The following is a 22,059-nucleotide window of genomic DNA, read 5'->3' on the forward strand; positions in this document are numbered from 1 at the left end:
GGAACCGCAGAGGTTTCAGGCAATGCAGCCTCTACAGAGCAAAACAACGTTAAAAGATTCAGGGAATCTGGAGACGTGACTTTTGACCCTTCAGACAGCACCACATTAAGCATGTTTCACCACGTGCGCACGGGAATACTTTGACAAAACCCGACAATAAACACTGTCCATCCACAATAAACCTGCATCCACAAATATGAGCTAAGACTGTAAGTCGTGGGCTGGAGGTCAGGGAACCTGCCCTGTGACCGGAAAGTTGCCGGTTCGATCCCCAGAGCTGACAGTCCATGACTGAGGTGTCCTTGAGCAAGACACCTAACCCCCAACTGCTCCACGGGCGCCGCGGATAGGGCTGCCCACCGCTCCGGGTAAGTGTGCTCACTGCCCCCTAGTGTGTATGTGGTGTTTCACTGCACAGATGGGTTCAAATGTGGAGGTGAAATTTTCCCGTTGTGGGACTAATAAGGGTCATTTAACTTGATATGCACAATGGAAGCCATATATGCCTGAATGGCTGCACAGCTCAAGGCTTGTATGACTGAACAGTGACAGAAATCCTGCTTGTATACCTGGATCTGTTTGTGTCTTCTGTCCCCAAACCATTATTCTGTGCTATTAAATGGATTTGGAACATCAAATTTGAAATGAGTGTATATTTATGCAAAAACACAATGAAGTTCACACAGTGAAACATCAAATATTGTGCTGTGGTACCTTTTCAATTTAATGTAGGTCAACCGGAATTTACTCATCACCACTTTCTGTTGTTATTTGCATTTTATATTCTGTCTCAACTATTCCAGAATCAGGTTTGTATAATCATAGCATTTCTTATTTAACCCTCTGTTGCACGATGTTGCCTCAGGGCAACAAACTCGCTTTCCTCACTTTACAGTAACTTCCTGTATATCTTAAGGCAACAACAGGTTTAATGGTAACAGTAACGGTTTGAGTAAGTCAATAAAAAGCATCTACTTGGTCGTATCATCTCCGAGTAGCACATTTATGCCTCTTTTTTAACATTGAGTATCAATTTTTTTGTCATGAGAATTTGCAGGAATATGTTTGTTGACTAGAAGCAACTTTGTGCGACACTGGAATGGATTTATCCAGTCACGAGCCAGATCTCCCCACCTCAGGGAATATGGCTCTATATCATTTCTTCCCATTGTCACACAGTGTTGCCTCCAGGCAGCAGACTCCAAAAGGACCCCTGCGCAAATTATTTCTTTTAAATATTCCCTAATTTAATAATCAGGTCTGAAAAAATAAATCGAGGACCATTTTATGCAAGAAAAGTGAATTTCCTTTTTTTTGAATTGCTCTCATAATGCGTGCAGTAGAGGGTTAATAAAGGTGCCAGGAGAAAATCGTTTGGTAACCTTTGGGCCGGGAAATCCAATTCCAGCATCGCCTTGTGGACCAGGAGCTCCGGCAGGTCCACGGTCGCCCTGGGAAAAAATGAATAAGCCAAACATCTTTCACGTGTCCAAAAAACACACATCGTCAGAGGTCAAGGTGCAGTAGCTGAAGCCCTTACCTTAGATCCAGGTGGACCCTCTGGACCAGCATCTCCAGGGTTACCAATAGGACCCTTAAACATTTAACAGATAACAGATATGAAACATTGTGAATGGGCGTCTGAAACACTGGGCCACAGCACTGTGAATCATAACACGCCTTCCTGTACCGCTCAGCGTTATTGGATATGACAGTTAATAAGACCCAAGATTTGAATAAAAACATGTTTTGATTCTCATGATTTGATGGTTTGGACTTTTACAGTGAGGTTATTGTTTACTGGTATGGACAGACACAAGTTCATTTACTGTTAAGCGTGTATTTATAGTGCAATTTATATTTGAGATACATTGTTACCCCCTTTTACCCTGTTCTTCAGTGGTCAGGACCCCCATGGACCCTCACAGAGCAGGTGCTATTTGGGTGGTGGGTCAATCTCAGCACTGCAGTAACACTGACGTGGTGGTGGTGTGTTAGTGTGTGTTGTGCTGGTGCGAGTTGATCAGACACAGCAGTGCTGCTGGAGTTTTTAAACACCGTGTCCACTCACTGTCCACTCTATTAGACACTCCTACCTTGTCAGTCCACCATGTAGATGTAAAGATCTGCTGCTGCAGTTTGTGTTGGTCATATACAGTAAGTGGAGCTGATAAATGAGCGTAGAAACAAGGATGTTATGTCTGATTGGTGTATTCTGGCCATATACAATGTAAAAGTTGAATAATTCAATTTCAATCTGGTGAAATTTTTCATGTGTAAATTTAGAGTATTACAGTAAAAATACAGTATTTTAAGTTTAATTACAGCTCATTACTGTAAGTGTAGCAGAATGCAGCTACATCACAGTAATGGTGACCGCACACAGCAGACATCACACGGTGGACATTGTACTGTCATTTATTATAATCAAATCATCTGTTGAAGGAACTTCTGAACTACATTCAGTGAGCAGAGCATTGCATGCGTGGACACGGTCAGCTAGACCGCCTCATCCGAGAGGAGCGCTGTTTGTGTGGGAACTGGACGCCGGATCAGGCCTATCTAAATCCAGATCTTGCCCTGCCTTGGTCATGCTAATGCCAGAGGGGCAAACATCGAAGGAGCAGGGACCTCTGTGCTCATGTTAATCCTGCTGGACAAAGTGTGCCCCCACAGAAGAACAATACAGTTTAGGCTGGTATACACAGCTTTAGCCACGCTACATTACCGTCAGGATCACACCTAATCCCGGGTTCACATTCCATAAGTGCAGAGCCGGGAGAGCTGCTCAGGCTCCGGGATCGCTTCCACATGTGCATGACTATCTCCTCGTCACTGTGCGGGCGACTTACACGCATTCACAAACATCATAAGCAGCGCCCGTCGAGGATGCACCGGCGTTTTATGAGCGCAATCACATCTTATACCATCTCCTGTGTCTGAGGACGCAATATATGAGGAGCTAACATGAATTACTCCCAGCGGTGGGGCGCGTAGCTGCAAAGCAAGCCTCAGGGTGGCAAGAGCCAAACTCTGCCTACTCAAAGAAAATCCATGATAATTTTCAAAACACTGCAGACACACGGCGCATGTGGCAGGGCATCCAGGCCATCACCAACTACAAGACATCTCCACCTGCTTGTGACAGTGATGCCTCCCTTCCAGACATGCTTAACAACTTCTACGCTCGGTTTGAGGCACAGAACGGCACGACGGTGGGGAACACCACACCTCCTCCAAGTGAACAGGTACTGTGTCTGTCCACTGCTGATGTGTGGAGAACTCTACACAGAGTCAACCCACGAAAAGCACCAGGGTCCGACAGCATACCAGGCAGAGCGCTCAGAGAATTCGCCGCACAGCTGGCTGATGTTCTCACGGACATCTTCAACATCTCTGAGTGCTGCAGTCATTCCAACGTACTTCAAGTCCACCATCATCCCTGTGCCGAAGAAGTCTCCAGTGTCCTGCCTCAATGACTACCGTCCCGTTACTCACTCCCATCATCATGAAGTGCTTGGAGAGGCTTGTCATGAGGCACATTAAAGACCAGCTTCCTCCTTCACTGGACCCAAAGGAATTTGCATATCACCCCAACTGCTCAACAGACAACGCCATCTCCACCACACTCCACCTGGCTCTCACCCACCTGGACAATGAGGACAGAATGCTGTTCATAGACTTCAGTTCAGTGTTCAACACCATCATTCCTCAGCAGCTGATTGGAAAACTGAGCCTGCTGGGCCTGACCACCTCCGTCTGTAACTGGATCCTGGATTTCCTATCTGAGAGACCTCAGCTAGTCAGGATAGGAAATACCATCTCCACCACCACCACACTGAGCACCGGTGTCCCTCAGGGCTTTGTGCTCAATCCACTGCTGTTCACTCTACTGACTCACGACTGAACGGCAAAGTGCAGCTCAAACCACATCATCAGGTTTGCTGATGACACGACTGTGGTGGGTCTGATCAGCAAGAACGACGAGTCAGCGTACAGAGAGGAGGTGCAGCGGCTAACGGACTGGAGCTGAACCAACAAGCTGTCTCTGAATGTGGACAAAACTAAGGAGATGGTTGTTGACTTCCGAAGACTGCGAGGTGACCACCCCCCACTGAACATCACTGGCTCTGCTGTGGAAATCATCAGGAGCACCAGGTTCCTCGGTGTCCACATCACAGAGAACCTCACCTGGTCCCTCAACACCAACTTCATAGCCAAGAGTGCCCAGCAGTGCCTCTACTTCCTGCGGAGACTGAAGAAGGTTCATCTCCCCCCTCCCATCCTCACCGTGTTCTACAGGGGGACTGTGGAGAGCATCCTGAGCAGCTGCATCATGGTTTGGGAATTGCACCGCCTCAGACCGCAAGACCCTACAGCGTATAGTGAGGACAGCTGAGAAGATCATCGGGGTCTCTCTCCCCTCCATCATGGACATCTACAGCACACACTGTATCCGGAAAGCCACCAGCATCGTGGACGACCCCGTCCATCCCTCACACGGACTTTACTCACTGCTGCCATCTGGCAGGAGGTACCGGAGCATCCGTGCCACCACTGCCAGACTCTGCAACAGCTTTATTCCTCAAGCAATCAGGTTCTTAAACTCTCAAGGACTGAGCTAACCGGTTTAAACTGTGCTTTAAACTGTGTGTAAATTTCATGATGGATGGACCAAAAGAAACGTCTCTACATTACTTGGGAAAAAGTCTGGTACCACTGACATCGGAATGAACAACCTTCACTTTAGGTAATCCAGTGGTGGACAAGGGCAACTTAAAACTGGATTGTGAAATGGAGGGTAGGACAAGTACACACTTAACAAGCGAAACAAAAATAGTGACCCGCATTCATCTAAACCAGGGGTGTCAAACTCAACCGCTAAAAGGGCCAAATCTGTGGACCAGAACACCTGTTTTTTATTTTTTGTTTTGTTTTGTTTTTGCTGTCCCCGAAGCTGACCATTGTTAATTCAAAACACGCAAAAGATTTGACAGTAAAACACAGACACATGAAGTAGACCTTCAAATATTACATCAACACTTGAAATATTCCAAATTTAAACATCCCCAGGAGCTCAGTCTTACCTATTTGCTTGAAAAGCCTGCCTGTTTGCTTGAAATAGACACCTGACATCCTTTCTTTGATGCACGTTTATTGACACCTGGGCTCAATTTCTGAGCTGTTGAGCTGACATTAAGGCCCAGTCCCATTTCTCCTTCTCACCCCTACCCCTCGTTTTCGAGTGTTCCCCCTTGTTCCTGAGCTACAGGGCAGTGGTTGAGATCTTCCCTCTGAAATGAGCCCCTCTATTAAAAGAGCATCACTTCATTATCAGCTACTAGCGCCGCTCTGTAGGCGACCCTGCCCGTCTGCAGGGACAGCAGAGGAGGGGAAAGTTCAGCTCTTCACTGCTGGGCTTTAGTTACATTTAGGGATCGTACGCCTTCAAAGAGGGGGGCAGTTATTTATTATCACCCCCCCTAATTCTTCAGTGATGTGAAGCTGAAGTCAGAGATTCTCCAGGTTCTTGTTCGAATTTTACGGTTCCACCTTAAATGGAGCAGCAGACTAATTTTAACTGCTTATCAGAATTTTTTAACGTTCCGCCGTCTTGCTGGTTTTTCTTTTTCCCCTCATATCACTCCGTTTGGAGGGCCATGTAGCCCCAACACTTCACCCCACCCCTCTATCTCAAAAAGAATCAGGACACCTCACCCCCTAGACGTGAAGGCACAAAACAGAGGGCTAAGGGATGAGTGGTAGGGGATAGGGGTGAAATGGGATTGGGCCTAAGTGTATATTATTTACATGTAATGTATATAATATAGTATATTGGTGGATCTGCAGCTGAAATGCAGTTAGTGTGTTTGGTGATATGACTGGTGTGGAACTGTGCACAATTGTGTAGAATTGTTGTGTAACCGCTGTCCCATAGACTGCGGTTGGAGTAGGAGCAGGTCACTGTAGTCGTGCGTCATTCTGTAGTCCTCGTTATGCCCATATTAGGAACTCCGGGTCTGAGCTCCATTTCTCTATGGGCCAGAATGAATAGGGCTTTTGAAAAATCGCCTCTATCGCCCCCTGTGTTAAATAAAAGTCTTCAGAACCCGACCCGTTCTGCCCTGTGAACATTTTTCTCCCGAACACCACTGGATCCTCTGAATTATGATATAATATTGCTGCATGCAAGCGAAAGCTACTGAGCAATCCATTTGATGTCACTAAGCTGCTCCAAGCTAAGGCGGGCTGTGCCGGAGACGAGCTGAGCTACCTTATCAAAACCTTCTACCGTAGCAGGTATTTACAGCTATCCCCGTAAATAAAACTTCTGGGTGGGATATTTTGATGGGCTAAAACTCCTTATCATAAATATTACCAGCATTAAAACTACGAGGCTGAATTCGGCTGCTTTTTTCGCAGCTTCTTGTTTGAATGTTCCCGTTCCACCTTAAAATGGTGCGGCAGCTCTGACTAGCTACCACAAACATTAGCAAACAAGACAAAACACTGGCCTGTAGGTTCCGTGAAACAGCAAAAACAAGTTAATGTTACTCAGATGTTAAGCGGACATAGAGAAACCTCCTCATATCGCCGGCTGCTTGTCTAAAGAATGCTTTATTCTATATCTACAGTACTGCGCGAAAGTCCTAGGCACCGAAGACACGCTTTCAAAATCTGTTTATTTGTGTAGTTTGTGTTTATTTGCTGAGAAAAGTGTTAATATTTGAATAAACAAAAATTATAAAATATTAATTAATAATGATTATGTATATATATAAATAATAAACAGTGATGTTCTGGATGTTGGTGTGTTTGTTTACCCATCTCCAAGCGTCTCCTCCTCGAGGAAGCCCAGTATTATATGTAGTTAAAAAGCAGCTCCTGGTTTGACCAATCAGTGCTCAGTAAATTGAGCTCATGATGTTATTGATGATATTAACGAGTCTCTGTGGCGGCTGTGAAGGTGTCCAGGAAAAATATGGACCCGAGAAATTCTTGTTACTGTTTATTGTTTTTCTGTTTATCTGAATTATGAATACGACTTTATTCTAATGTATATTGTGATAAACTCACTGCTGAGGTCAAAAGTTTAAACGTTCGCTTAGACGCCTGAAACCTTCACACAGCGCTGTAAATACAAAACTTTAATAATTGTAGTCTTGTATAGTGGCACCTTGGAGACTTATGCATTGTAAAAAGTGGCTCATCAGAAACTACTTTTAAAAATTACGAGCAACTGAACTAGTTTTATTCAACTCTAATACTTTGACAAAATCATTGATTCAAATTATTCATTTAGGTTGAATAAAACTAGTTAATTTACTTGTTACCCTATGAAATCAGTAGATCTGACAAGCCACTTTTTTACAGTGTGGCTTGGGCTGTGGTTCTGCCTCTCAGTGGCCAAGCTAGTATCTTATGACGCCCAGTGCAAAATAAATGGATCCCCCCCCCCATTCAAAAATGACCTTACATGAATAATGTATACTCTGTAAAAAATGAGAGGTCAGCTCAACTCGAAATGATATAGTAACCGATTACGTGGCTTTTCTTGAGTTGACTTGAGTTCACACAACTCAAACTTCTTGTTTGAGTCAAAAATTATGGTAATATTTTAGTTCTGCTTCTCAGTGAGGAAAATAAAAGGAGCTTGTTTTTTTATACTCATCATTCCCACTAGCCAGGACTCTTTCCATCACACATTTCCGCTGGACATTTTTCCTTTTGGGTGCGTACTTATGGATGGCTGTGGCATCACTGGGGCTCAAACTCACAACCTCATGCTGGTGTGACGGCTTAATCCACGGCACCACTCAGGAACACATGAAGCAGCTGAGATTCTGCGTCTACAAATGTTTCATACACTGGAGAAAATATCTGTTGTTTTAACGTTAAGCTTGGCATCGTCTCATGTGGTGCACCTGTCTAATAATTCATCCCAAATTCAGGAGATTGTGAGTTTGAATCCCAACCCTACCACAGCGGTCCATATCTGGAAGCCTAAGAGGAGAACATGTCAGATGGGACTGTGTGATAGAAGGAGCGCCATCTAGTGGGGTAACTGAGTACAATAGCACATTCAGCTTAGTTTCTCTAACCGAGATGCAGATCTAGAAACAGTAGCAGGGAGAATTTTTGACTGAACTATGCAGTTTGAGTTGTGTGAACCCAAGATTTGTTAGTTATGTCACGGCTACTTCAAGATAACTGTTATTAAGAAGCATCTAAACACATTTCAGAAAACATCAGTCTGTCTTGGAACCCAGGGGACCTTTAGCCGTGTGCAAAAATGTGGGCACCCATGGTCAAATGACATGGTTAGTAGATTTTCTAAGTGAAAATATAACATAATATAAAAAAGAAAATATCATATATATTAATATAGCAAATAATCTGAAATTGTGCCCAAAGAATTTGCAGAAAAATCCCATACTAGGTCTTTTCATTTACATATATTTACATAAATTTCACATGCTTGCATAATCTGCTCTTACCAAAAAATAGGATTCTTTTGTGATCAGTTCGGTTTCATGTTCTCTACGAAGTCAAAATCCATGACTGTAGACATTAACATATTTAAATGCAGAGGGTCACCTGCTCTCCTGAAGCTCCACGAGGTCCAGGTGGTCCATGTGCACCCTGCAGGAAGAGAAAAGATAATCAACATCTCACACCGAAAGCCGGAGCAACTGGCACAAACGCCAGATCCGGAGAATGATTCACAAAACCTACTTGATCTCCCTTCATCCCCGGCGCGCCGCACTCTCCTCTCTCGCCCTACAGCAGAGGCAGAAAACAGAGAGAGAGAAAGACACAAACAGAGAGCATTAAAAGCCTCGCAAGCAAGACTTATGGACGTCATCCTGGCATCTGATGTTATCTGCACACTTTGGATCCACACAGCAGCACTACTACATGAGATGCAGCGGCAGTGAAAGTTCTGGAAGCCTGAGATTAACACAGCATTGAAGCCTTGGTCAGTTCACCTAATCGCTGCCTTCAAATCTAAACCTTTTCAGGCAGAATAACCCAGGAGTTAATCTGATGAAGACCAATCAGGCATAATGACCATTAGAAGATTGCGGCCATCTTCAGTGGTCAGGACCCCCATGGACCCTCACAGAGCAGGTACTATTTGGGTGGTGGATCATTCTCAGCACTGCAGTAACACTGACGTGGTGGTGGTGTGTTAGTGTGTGTTGTGCTGGTCTGAGTAGATCAGACACAGCAGTGCTGCTGGAGTTTTTAAACACCTCAGTGTCGCCAACCAACTCAGTCCACCAACCAAAAATATCCAGCCAGCAGCGTCCTGTGACCACTGATGAAGGACTAGAGGATCCATCTATCCATCCATCCATCCATCCTCAACTGCTTATCTGGGTCCGGGTCACAGGGGCAGCAGCCTAAGCAAAGAGGCCCAGGCCTCCCTCTCCCCCGCCACCTCCTCCAGCTCTTCCGGAAAGATACCGAAGCGTTCCCAAGACAGTCGAGAGATATAATCCCTCCAACGTGTCCTGGGTCTTCCCCGGGGTCTCCTCCCCGTCTGACATGTCTGGAACACCTCCCTAGGGAGGCATCCAGAGGCCATCCTTACCAGATGCCTGAACCACCTCAACTAGCTTCTCTCAACGTGGAGGAGCAGCGGCTCTACTCCGAGCCTCTCCCGAATTGCCGAGCTTCTCACCCTGTCTCTAAGGGAGAGCCCGGCGACCCTGTGGAGAAAGCTCATTTCAGCCGCTTGTATCCGCGATCTCGTTCTTTCGGTCACTACCCAAAGCTCGTGACCATAAAATCCCAAGATATTTAAACTCCTCCACTTGGGGCAAGAATTCACTCCCGACCTGGACAGAGCATTCCACCCTTTCCCGACTGAGGACCATGGTCTCAGATTTAGAGGTGCTGATTTTCATCCCAGCCACTTCACACTCGGCTGAAAACTGGTCCAGAGAGAACTGGAGGTCCCGGCCTGAGAACGCTAACAGGACCACATCAAAAAGAAGACGTGAAATCCTGAGGCCACCATACTGGACACCCTCCGCGGCTTGGCTGTTCCAAGAAATTCTGTCCATAAAAGTTATAGACTAGAGGATGACCAACACAAACTGTGCAGCAGCAGATGAGCTGTCCACTGTCCACTCAATTAGACCGTGTCGGCACACCTTGTAGATGTAAAGTCAGAGACGACAGCTCATCTGCTGCTGCACAGTTTGTGTTGGTCATCCTCTAGTCCTTCATCAGTGGTCACAGGGATGCGCAAAAAAAATCTGTCATGTTTGTATTGGCAGCTAATTGAAATAAACTGGAAAAAAAATGCTGCAACATCAGAGAGATGTTTGATTTGATCCACATTTCAAACCGAAATATGATGGCATATCGATGTATCGTTGGATCCAGCAAAACTATTTTCTTATTGGAAATTATAATAAGCTTAGAAATGAGGAACTGCTTTTCTGCAAAAGGGTCATTCTACAGACCCTTAAATAAGAGGCCGCTACAGAGCCTTAAGGAAGAGGCCGCTACAGAGCCTTAAGTATGAAGCCGCTACAGAGCCTTAAGTATGAAGCCGCTACAGAGCCTTAAGTATGAAGCCGCTACAGAGCCTTAAGTATGAAGCCGCTACAGAGCCTTAAGTATGAAGCCGCTACAGAGCCTTAAGTAGGAAGCCGCTACAGAGCCTTAAGTATGAAGCCGCTACAGAGCCTTAAGTATGAAGCCGCTACAGAGCCTTAAGTAGGAAGCCGCTACAGAGCCTTAAGTATGAAGCCGCTACAGAGCCTTAAGTATGAAGCCGCTACAGAGCCTTAAGTAAGAGGCCGCTACAGAGCCTTAAGTATGAAGCCGCTACAGAGCCTTAAGTAAGAGGCCGCTACAGAGCCTTAAGTATGAAGCCGCTGCAGAGCCTTAAGTATGAAGCCGCTGCAGAGCCTTAAGTATGAAGCCGCTGCAGAGCCTTAAGTAAGAAGCCGCTATAGAGCCTTAAGTCTGAAGCCGCTACAGAGCCTTAAGTATGAAGCCGCTACAGAGCCTTAAGTATGAAGCCACTACAGAGCCTTAAGTAAGAGGCCGCTACAGATCCTTAAGTATGAAGCCGCTACAGAGCCTTAAGTATGAAGCCGCTGCAGAGCCTTAAGTAAGAGGCCGCTACAGAGCCTTAAGTATGAAGCTGCTACAGAGCCTTAAGTATGAAGCCGCTACAGAGCCTTAAGTATGAAGCCGCTGCAGAGCCTTAAGTAAGAGGCCGCTACAGAGCCTTAAGTATGAAGCCGCTACAGAGCCTTAAGTATGAAGCCGCTACAGAGCCTTAAGTATGAAGCCGCTGCAGAGCCTTAAGTATGAAGCCGCTACAGAGCCTTAAGTATGAAGCCGCTGCAGAGCCTTAAGTAAGAGGCCGCTACAGAGCCTTAAGTATGAAGCCGCTACAGAGCCTTAAGTATGAAGCCGCTACAGAGCCTTAAGTAAGAGGCCGCTACAGAGCCTTAAGTATGAAGCCGCTACAGAGCCTTAAGTATGAAGCCGCTACAGAGCCTTAAGTAAGAGGCCGCTACAGAGCCTTAAGTAAGAGGCCGCTACAGAGCCTTAAGTATGAAGCCGCTACAGAGCCTTAAGTATGAAGCCGCTGCAGAGCCTTAAGTAAGAGGCCGCTACAGAGCCTTAAGTATGAAGCTGCTACAGAGCCTTAAGTATGAAGCCGCTACAGAGCCTTAAGTATGAAGCCGCTGCAGAGCCTTAAGTAAGAGGCCGCTACAGAGCCTTAAGTATGAAGCCGCTACAGAGCCTTAAGTATGAAGCCGCTACAGAGCCTTAAGTATGAAGCCGCTGCAGAGCCTTAAGTATGAAGCCGCTACAGAGCCTTAAGTATGAAGCCGCTGCAGAGCCTTAAGTAAGAGGCCGCTACAGAGCCTTAAGTATGAAGCCGCTACAGAGCCTTAAGTATGAAGCCGCTACAGAGCCTTAAGTAAGAGGCCGCTACAGAGCCTTAAGTAAGAGGCCGCTACAGAGCCTTAAGTATGAAGCCGATACAGAGCGTTAAGTATGAAGCCGCTACAGAGCCTTAAGTAAGAGGCCGCTACAGAGCCTTAAGTATGAAGCCGCTACAGAGCCTTAAGTAAGAGGCCGCTACAGAGCCTTAAGTAAGAGGCCGCTGCAGAGCCTTAAGTATGAAGCCGCTGCAGAGCCTTAAGTATGAAGCCGCTACAGAGCCTTAAGTATGAAGCCGCTACAGAGCCTTAAGTATGAAGCCGCTACAGAGCCTTAAGTATGAAGCCGCTACAGAGCCTTAAGTATGAAGCCGCTACAGAGCCTTAAGTATGACGCCGCTACAGAGCCTTAAGTATGAAGCCGCTACAGAGCCTTAAGTATGAAGCCGCTACAGAGCCTTAAGTATGAAGCCGCTACAGAGCCTTAAGTATGAAGCCGCTACAGAGCCTTAAGTATGAAGCCGCTACAGAGCCTTAAGTATGAAGCCGCTGCAGAGCCTTAAGTATGAAGCCGCTACAGAGCCTTAAGTATGAAGCCGCTACAGAGCCTTAAGTATGAAGCCGCTACAGAGCCTTAAGTATGAAGCCGCTGCAGAGCCTTAAGTAAGAGGCCGCTACAGAGCCTTAAGTATGAAGCCGCTACAGAGCCTTAAGTATGAAGCCACTACAGAGCCTTAAGTATGAAGCCGCTACAGAGCCTTAAGTATGAAGCCGCTACAGAGCCTTAAGTATGAAGCCACTACAGAGCCTTAAGTATGAAGCCACTACAGAGCCTTAAGTATGAAGCCACTACAGAGCCTTAAGTATGAAGCCGCTACAGAGCCTTAAGTATGAAGCCGCTACAGAGCCTTAAGTATGAAGCCGCTGCAGAGCCAGAGAAATTTAATTTCTACTATTTTATTTTCATTCTCCATCTAAAGCTGTAGTCCATAAACAAAAAGAAAGACTTTTAGAAGACTAACCTTTTCTCCTCTTGCTCCTGATCTTCCCTGTAACACAGTAAAAGGCATTATGGTGATTAATCCAAAACCCCAGATGAAAATGAAAAGGTGTTCTTATAAAGGAACCTCAGTTTATTACCTCAACACCCTCTATTCCTGGCCGCCCATTCAAACCAGGCGCCCCCTACAACAAAGAAGAGAAAAACTTCAGCAATTCTGCAAACGGGCAAAAAGCAGAACCATTTCGAATGACTTGATACAAGTGAGTCTAAACTGGACTTACTCTGGATCCCTTCAGGCCAGGAAGTCCAGTAGGGCCTGGATTGCCTGGTTTGCCCTTCATTAGAGATTAGAAGCTAGTTAGTTTCAGTAATATCTGCTAAAACGTCGTCAGGACATGAGAGACAAGCTAACGTGTTATAAACACAGTGCAGTGCGAAAGTCAGAAACCTCCCCTCCTTTACCTGAGCTTTCCATTTTTAGCATCAGGACAAATGAATGAATGAATTATTCAGTATCAACTGTGAATTATTCAGCATCTGCTATTCATACTACAGTAAATACTATGAATTATTCAGTAAATATTACTATGAATTATTCAGCATCTGCTATGAATTATTCAATAACTGCTATTCATACTACAGTAAATACTATGAATTATTCAAAATCTACTATGAATTATTCAGTAAATACTACTATGAATTATTCAGTATGGACTATGAATTATTCAGTATCTGCTATGAATTATTTAGCATGTACTATTAATTATTTAGTCTGTCCTACAGATGTGGAGGTCCTTTTTCTTCATGAATGTTGACGTAATATATTTAAATAGAAATGTGTCTGATTTGCAAAGCCAGAACCAATCAGGATCACAGCATTTGCAGTTGAAGTCGTACGTATGAGCGTGTTTTTATGGTATTTACATGTCATTACACTGCAGTTGTATCTCGTCACAGCCGTCTTTGTGGAGAGGTGTGAATATGTTACCTTCTCACCGTTCACCCTTCATTGCTCACTCTACCTAATCCAATTTCCATTTCCACAGAATGGCCACACGGGGGTCTGCAAAGTGTTGAACGAGCTGAGCAGGGGGTGGGAAAGCAGTCTGGTCAGGCTAAATTCTTGACTGATATGAGCACCGACATCTGCTTTGTCATACCTAATCTTCTGCCCTTGACCTTTGACCCCTCTTTCCCACAGACACTGTGAACCTTCTTTCTGTCATACTTTAAAATCACAGACCCAGAAAACAGAGTCTTTATGTCGCTCAGCACCTGCTACACTTACAGTGTGAGACACGCTGTCCCATCCTCACTGAGCCTTAAGCTGAGCCCACCTGCTCCACTCCGGCCCTAAAACCACAGCTTTGCCACCCAAAGATCAGACCAAACCACGCTTTGATCTTCTGCCAAGTCAAGCTCACCCTCAGAGTGAGGATTACTCGTGCTTTTACCGCAGACCAGCACATTCTGACATGCCATTTGTTCGGGTATGAGCCCAGGAACTATCCAAACACTGCAGTGCCATTCTTTCCCCTCACATGTAATACAGATCACTGCAGAACAAGCTGGCTTTCTCAAAGCACGGCCATGAAGTCCATGAGAAGGTTTATGGCAATAAGTGAACCTAAATGATTGATCATCCAATAAAATGTGGCATTTCAGCAGAGTTTATATAATATTATGGACAGGACATTAAGATATTCACTGATCAAGTGTAACATCATGACCACCTCCTCGTTTCTGCGCTCACTGTCCACTCTATCAGCTCCACTGACCGTATAGCTGCACTCTGTAGTTCTACAGTTACAGACTGTAGTCCATCTGTTTCTCTGATACTCTGTTACCCTGTTCTTCAGTGGTCAGGACCCCCATGGACCCTCACAGAGCAGGTACTGTTTGGGTGGTGGGTCATTCTCAGCACTGCAGTAACACTGACGTGGTGGTGTTGTGTTAGTGTGTGTTGTGCTGGTCTGAGTGGATCAGACACAGCAGTGCTGCTGGAGTTTTTAAACACCTCAGTGTCGCTGCTGGACTGAGAATCGTCCACCAACCAAAAATATCCAGCCAGCAGCGTCCTGTGGGCAGCGTCCTGTGACCACTGATGAAGGACTAGAGGATGACCAACACAGGTTGTGCAGCAGCAGATGAGCTGTTGTCTCTGACTTTACATCTACAAGGTGGACCGACAAGGTAGGAGTGTCTAATAGAGTGGACAGTGAGTGGACACAGTGTTTAAACTCCAGTGTTTTAACTCCAGCAGCACTGCTGTGTCTGATCCACTCGTACCAGCACAACACACACTAACACACCACCACCACGTCAGTGTTACTGCAGTGCTGAGAATGATCCACCACCCAAACAGTACCTGCTCTGTGAGGGTCCATGGGGGTCCTGACCACTGAAGAACAGGGTAACAGAGTATCAGAGAAACAGATGGACTACAGTCTGTAACTGTAGAACTACAGAGTGCAGCTATACGGTCAGTGCAGCTGATAAAGTGGACAGTGAGCGGAGAAACGAGGAGGTGGTCTTGATGTCATAATGTCAGAAATGTTCAGAGTGGTGGTGATGGGAACCAGACGTCTGAAGAGTTTAACCCCTTACCAGGCCATGGACCCGCTGCTTTTATTAAACTACTTTACAGAGAGTTATATATAATATTAATATTAATAATAATTATTATTATTATTATCATGAAATGGTTATGAATATACTGTCTGATGCATGAAACATTGTTTAATGGTGGTCTGGAGATCAGATGTTTGGTATATGCGGGCCTACTCTACTATTTCCCACCATCAACATTACATTTAAACACTCAGCAGATTCACTGGTGGTTTGGACAGTAAATAAAAGGGCTACATGTGTTTCCAGCATCACACCCCTGGTTTTTCAGCGCCACCTGTCTGTAAGTTTCTCTACAATGAAGCATTTCACAGCAGACCTCTCTGAATGACCCTGCTAACAACTCAATGATTGAAGCATTCGGGAAATTTTAAAATCTAGTGGAATTCCACTTTAAGCAGTACTGAAAACATCTTACATCAAGATGACAACGAACAAACCTGTACAGCCATGTAAACAGTAAGAGATCTGTACATGAGATCAGGAAGAGACGGAAAGCCGTTTGTTCTCACTCACTGGGTTTCCTGGAGGTCCCCTCTCTCCTTTATCACACAGACAGTATTTGGGCTGTGGACACTGCAACAGAGACAAAACCTGATCAAGCAGCAATGGAACTGTTTCATTAGCAGACCAGGTGAGACTAGAGACCAGCTGTGAGTAACGGTCACCGATGACAGCAAAGACTGGCTGAAGGTTTTGTTTTGATGGAAGTGAAACGTACTTACCCCTATATCAACAGCTGCTCTCTATCAGAGAGAAACACAGTGTTACAGGCAGTAAACCACAGACAGAGAACAAGGGTTTAAGATCTAACTGGTAATGCTTCGGGATTGGTCCATCAGATCGTAAGATCTATTCTTCAGTTACTGCTATACATTATTCACTATATACTATGAATTATTCAGTATCTACTATGAATTATTCAACATGTACTATGAATTATTTAGTAAATATTATGAATTATTCAGTATCTACTATGAATTATTCAACATGTACTATGAATTATGCAGTAAATATTATGAATTATTCAGTATCTACTATGAATTATGCAGTAAATCAAGCAACCAAGTAAAATTTATTTATACAGCGCTTTTTACAACAGATGTTGTCACAAAGCAGCTTTACAGAACAATCAGTGTTACAGAGAGAAAAGAAAAGAAAAGAAAGGAAAAGAAAAGAAAATTTGGGTCCGAGCCCCCAGGAGCGTCGCCAGTGGCAAGGAAAAACTCCCTGAGAGCAGGAGGAAGAAACCTTGAGAGGAACCAAGACTCAGAAGGGGAACCCGTCCTCCTCTGGTCAACACCGGACAGCAAACAGTGTTAGTATAAAGTATTATAGTATTATAGTACAAAGCAGGAAAAACAGGTGGGCACTGGATAATTAGATTAGTTTATGATCAGCAGCGGCAGCATCTGAGGGTGAGGACTGCACAGCGCTGTACAGCATGAAGCTCAGTGGTGGTCAAGCCGGTCCAGAAGGCTGGTGAGCAGTGGCGCCTGATCAGGAGCAGAAGAGGCAACAGCATCAGACGCACAGGATGGGCAGCTGATCAACTCGGCAGAGAAAGGAAAGAAAAAAACAGAGTCAGTTCTGTAAAGAGTGACTGACCACAGAGTCAGTTCTGTAAAGAGTGACTGACCACAGAGTCAGTTCTGTAAAGAGTGGCTGACCACAGAGTCAGTTCTGTAAAGAGTGGCTGACCACAGAGTCAGTTCTGTAAAGAGTGGCTGACCACAGAGTCAGTTCTGTAAAGAGTGGCTGACCACAGAGTCAGTTCTGTAAAGAGTGACTCACCACAGAATCAGTTCTGTAAAGAGTGACTGACCACAGAGTCAGTTCTGTAAAGAGTGGCTGACCACAGAGTCAGTTCTGTAAAGAGTGGCTGACCACAGAGTCAGTTCTGTAAAGAGTGGCTGACCACAGAGTCAGTTCTGTAAAGAGTGACTGACCACAGAGTCAGTTCTGTAAAGAGTGACTGACCACAGAGTCGAGATAGTTCTATAGTATGATAGTTCACAGGGATCGAGGTTCGCTATCTTAATCAGCGTCTAATTACTGCATGTTTAAGAGTTTTTGGGATCCGAGGCTAAGAGAGGAGTTTATTATTGACAGAATAGGCTTGGTTATTTCTGGTAAGATGTCCTTGAGTAGACCTGTAGGGATCGGGTCCAGAATACAGGTCGATGGTTTTGCAGAAGAAACTATTTTGATTAGTTCATTTTCTTGGAGTACAGTAAACGATTCCAGCCTCTGCAGTGATTAATATTCTCAGGGTCTAGACTGGAATTGTTCTCTGTTAGTTTAGAAATTGTGCTAAATAGCCGTCTGGGATTGTTCTTATTGTTTTCTATGAGAGAGGAGAGACAGGCTGAGCTGCAGTCAGAGCTCTTCTATAGTCTATAGGCTCTCCTTCCAGGCGGACTGGAACACTTCTAATTTGGTCAGACGCCATTTTCGCTCTAGTTGCCTGGCCGTCTGTTTTAAAGCTCGAGTGTGATCATTATACCACGGGGCGAGTTTTTTCTGCCGTACTATTTTACTTTTTGGAGCCACACTATCTAAAGTAGATCAAAAAGTATCCTCCAAGAACTTGGTCATATCGAACTCAGTCGGATTAGACGGACAGCTGATAATTGAGGAAGGTTTCTGATAAAGCTGCCAGCTGTGGAGGAAGTTATAATCATAGTAAATACTGCGATTTATTCAGCATCTACTATTAGTTACTTAGCATGTGCTATTAGTTAGTCTGTACTAATTATTTTTAAGTAATTGTTAAGTATTATTTAGTATGTAATATGAATTATTTAACATCCACTATGAATTATTCATCAGCTCCTATTAATTACTCAGTATCTACTATGAATTATTCAGTCATTACTATTCATTAATAAGTAACTACTTTGATTCTTTATATAACTGCTATAAATTACTCACTAACTACTTTTTAACTGCTTCTTTTTTGAATTATTCAGTAACTACTACGCATTTTGACACTCTTCTATGAATTTTTCAGTATATATTAAGAATGATTCAGTGTTTACTCCGAATGACTGCTAGTAAAACAATGCGTAAATCCTCTAGTTCTGAAACGCAGATCCACATCCATACATAAAGGGGTGGTTTACATACAGAGAAGGATCCACTAACATCCTTATGTTAGAAGCTGGAAGCAATATGAACTGGAGCAGACTCAAGAAACGCTCTGCCCATCTAACCGGACCTTTACAATCCCCACTCACCAGCTCAGAAAAGAGTCTTTCATCCAGGTCAGTGTCCTCAAGGTTGAAGACATGCTGCTGTGGGGGGGCGCTGGCAAGTGACCTCAGCCTGGCATAGCTGTCCCGCGTCGGAGGCGACAGCCCAATGGCGAAAATCTGGATGTTGTGGTTTTTGGCGTCTGCAGCCGCGGCAACAGCGCTGGGGCTGCGCGGGTGGTCCACTCCATCTGTCATCAGCAGGGCAAAGCGCAGGCTGCTGCCCGCCGTCTCCCTGACGAACAACTGGGTGGCGTTGGAGATGGCGTAGGCCAAGTAGGTGCCGTAGCCGATGTAGGACATGGCGGCCACTCGGCTCTGAAACACGTCCACGTCCTGCCAGTCGCGAAAGTTGTGCTCCACAGAGACGGTGCTGCTGTACTGCAGCAGTGCCAGACGCAGACGCAGCCGCCAGCCGGGCACCTGCAGCTGCATCAGCCGCATGCCGAAACGTGTCACAAAGTCTCGCTGCTTGTCGAACTGAATCGCCTTGGCTTTCTCAGAACTGTCCACGAGAAAGGCCACCTCCACTGGGCAGATTAGGGCTGGACAGGAAGGACAAAGAGAAAGAGATTAAAACCTCCCAGGACCTGTTAAAACTAAAGAATAACAGCCAGACTGTATCGCTTCCCATGTAGGTACGGAAATAATTACTCAGTTTAGTGCATGTTGTCCTTGAAAGGGGAATTCCAACGATTTTTCAAATTTTCAGCATCAGTAAGAGCAAAACAAATTCTTTCAGAGCGGTTTGGTGTGAAATGCTCTGTTCTTACCGAGTCAGAACCGTTCACAGTGGTGGTGATGGGAACCAGACGTCCCTCTAAAAGCTCCTACAGAAAGTTCCTACATGAACTGGTTCTGAATTCACTGCCTGATGACTGAGACGCTGTTTTATTAATAGGTTTGCAATAATCTTTAGGACTAAAATGTGTTTTTGCAACATAAGGAAGGTGGAGGGGTACATGCAGGGTGTAGTACCTGAAAACCAAAATGCTTCTTTTCTCAGATTTACCACTATTTGTTCCAGAACCAGCATTACAAACACAAAAGGCGACTAGTTTTACTGGTGTGTTGGATAGTAAGACTATCACCGCCATAACGGGTCCTAAGATCACTTAAAAAATCAGTAAAACGTCAATAATTCTCTCTCTGAATGACTTTGTTTACAACCCCAATTCCAAAACAGTTGTGATGCTGCGTAAAATGTAAACAAATGTAAATAAAAACAATGCAATGATCTGCAAATCTGATAGACCCACATTTTATTCACAGTAGAACCCAGAACCCATATCAGATGTTGAAAGAGAGACATTTTACCATTTCATTAAAAACATTCATTCGTTTACTTGATGGCAGCAAAGCATCTCAAAAAAGTTGGACAGGCACACCAAAAGGCTAGAAAAGTAAATAGTACTAATAAAAAACAGCCGGAGGACAAAATCTCACTGACTGGGTATAGAAAGACCAGTTTAGAGAGGCAGAGTCTCTCAGAAGGTTCACCAATCTGCGAAAAACTGCATCTACAAATTGTGGAACTTTAGAAAAATGTTCCTCAACATTAAATTACGAAGACTTTGAATATCCCACCATAAAAAGATTTAGAGAATCTGGAGAAATTCCTGGAACCTGGAACAAGCCTGACGGTCCCTCTTTGGGCCCTCAGGCAGCTCTGCATTAAAGCAGGCATGATTCTGTAGTGGAAATCACTGCATGGGCTCTGTGAACACAGTTCGCCGTGTGATCCACAAATGCAAGTTGAAGCTGACTCATGCAAAGAAGAACCCACATATAAACAGGATCCAGAAACGCTGCCAACTTCTCTGGGCCAAAGCTCATTTAAGATGGACTGAGGTGAAATGGAAAACTGTTCTGCGGTCAGATGAACCGAAGTTTGAAATTCTTCTTGGAAGCCACGGACACTGTGACCTGCAGACTCAAGAGGAGAGGGACAACCCAGCTTGTGATCAGCTCACAGTTCAAAAGCCTGCACCTCTGATGGACCGGGGTTGTATTAGTGCCTATAGCGTGGGCAGCTTACACGTCTGGAAAGGCTCTATCAAAGCTGAGCGGTATATAGAGGTTTTAGAACCAACATCTGCTGCCATCCAGACAGCGTCTCTTTCAGAAAAGTGTGCTAAACCACACACTGCGTCCATCACAACAGCATGGCTTTGCAGAAGAAGATCCCGGGCGCTGAACTGGCCGGTCTGCAGTCCAGACCTTTCACCAATAGAAAACATTTGGCACCTCAATGAGATGAAAAATCCAGCAAAGAAGACCCAGAACTGTTGAGCAGTTAGAATCCCACATCAGACTGGGAAAACACTCCTCTCCCAAAACTCCAGCAACTGGTCTCCTCACTTCCCAGACGTTTACAGGTTGTTGTTAATGAAGAGGAGATGCTATATAATGGTAGACGTGGCCCTGTCCCAACTTTTTTGAGATGCGTTGCTGCCATCAACTTCTAAACGAGTTAATATTTTTCATGAAATTGTCAAACGTCTCTCTTTCAACATCTGATATTTTTATTAATGAAGACATAATAGTCGAGCTCGTAGTCACAAAAAGGGCGCGGGTCAAAACCAAGCAATCCAAAGGGCGAGGCAAAAGATCAAAGTCCAGAGAACAGTGCAAAAGGTCAGAACTCGGAGATATAACCACAGGCAGAATATCGGAATATTCGGAATATCGGAAAACAGGCAAAAAGGTCAGAAATAATCAGGCAGATATACGAAGAAAACGCTCAGCACGTCGACAAACGATACAAGACTTGGCACTGATCCTGTGCAAAGCCCGGGCTTATAAGCTATAGCTAATCAGTCATGACATACGACACAGGTGAACCAATTCAGTGTTCAGGAGAGTGAGACCGGTGATTGGAGTGTGAAGGCAGGTCAGAGGTGGCAGGACACACGTGATTTCCCAGAGGAGTCCAAGTGAGTGTCAGAGCCCGAGGGGTGCGTGACATATGTGCTCTACGTTCTACTGTGAATAAAATATGGGTCTATGGGATTTTCAAATCATTGCATTGTTTTTATTTACATTTATTTACAGATGAAGATGCTGAGATTTCCGTTGGGAGTGACCAGGCTGGACAAGATTAGAAATGAGCAGATCAGAGGGACAGTGAAGGTGGAGCAGTTTGGAGATAAAGCCAGAGAGGCCAGGTTGAGATGGTTTGGACATGTGTTGAGGAGGAATAGTGGATATATTGGGCAAAGAATGTTGGAGATGGAGCTGCCGGGCAGAAGGA

General features: G+C 44.8%; 1 protein-coding gene across 1 annotated transcript in view; it reads right to left on the reverse strand.

Moving 5' to 3' along the window:
• Positions 1-22,059, reverse strand: part of col28a1a (collagen, type XXVIII, alpha 1a) — a 56,292-nt gene that overhangs the window by 32,671 nt on the left and 1,562 nt on the right. The window contains exons 2-11 of the mRNA XM_037535254.1: positions 18,792-19,351; positions 16,278-16,298; positions 16,069-16,128; positions 13,206-13,259; positions 13,062-13,106; positions 12,944-12,970; positions 8,737-8,781; positions 8,599-8,643; positions 1,541-1,594; positions 1,383-1,451 (exon numbers count right to left, since the gene is read on the reverse strand). Of these exons, the coding sequence (XP_037391151.1) occupies positions 1,383-1,451; positions 1,541-1,594; positions 8,599-8,643; positions 8,737-8,781; positions 12,944-12,970; positions 13,062-13,106; positions 13,206-13,259; positions 16,069-16,128; positions 16,278-16,298; positions 18,792-19,351 (980 nt within the window). The remainder of the gene's footprint in view (positions 1-1,382; positions 1,452-1,540; positions 1,595-8,598; positions 8,644-8,736; positions 8,782-12,943; positions 12,971-13,061; positions 13,107-13,205; positions 13,260-16,068; positions 16,129-16,277; positions 16,299-18,791; positions 19,352-22,059) is intronic.

Source organism: Pygocentrus nattereri, chromosome 27, assembly GCF_015220715.1.
Source record: "Pygocentrus nattereri isolate fPygNat1 chromosome 27, fPygNat1.pri, whole genome shotgun sequence".
NCBI classification, from domain to species: Eukaryota; Metazoa; Chordata; class Actinopteri; order Characiformes; family Serrasalmidae; genus Pygocentrus; species Pygocentrus nattereri.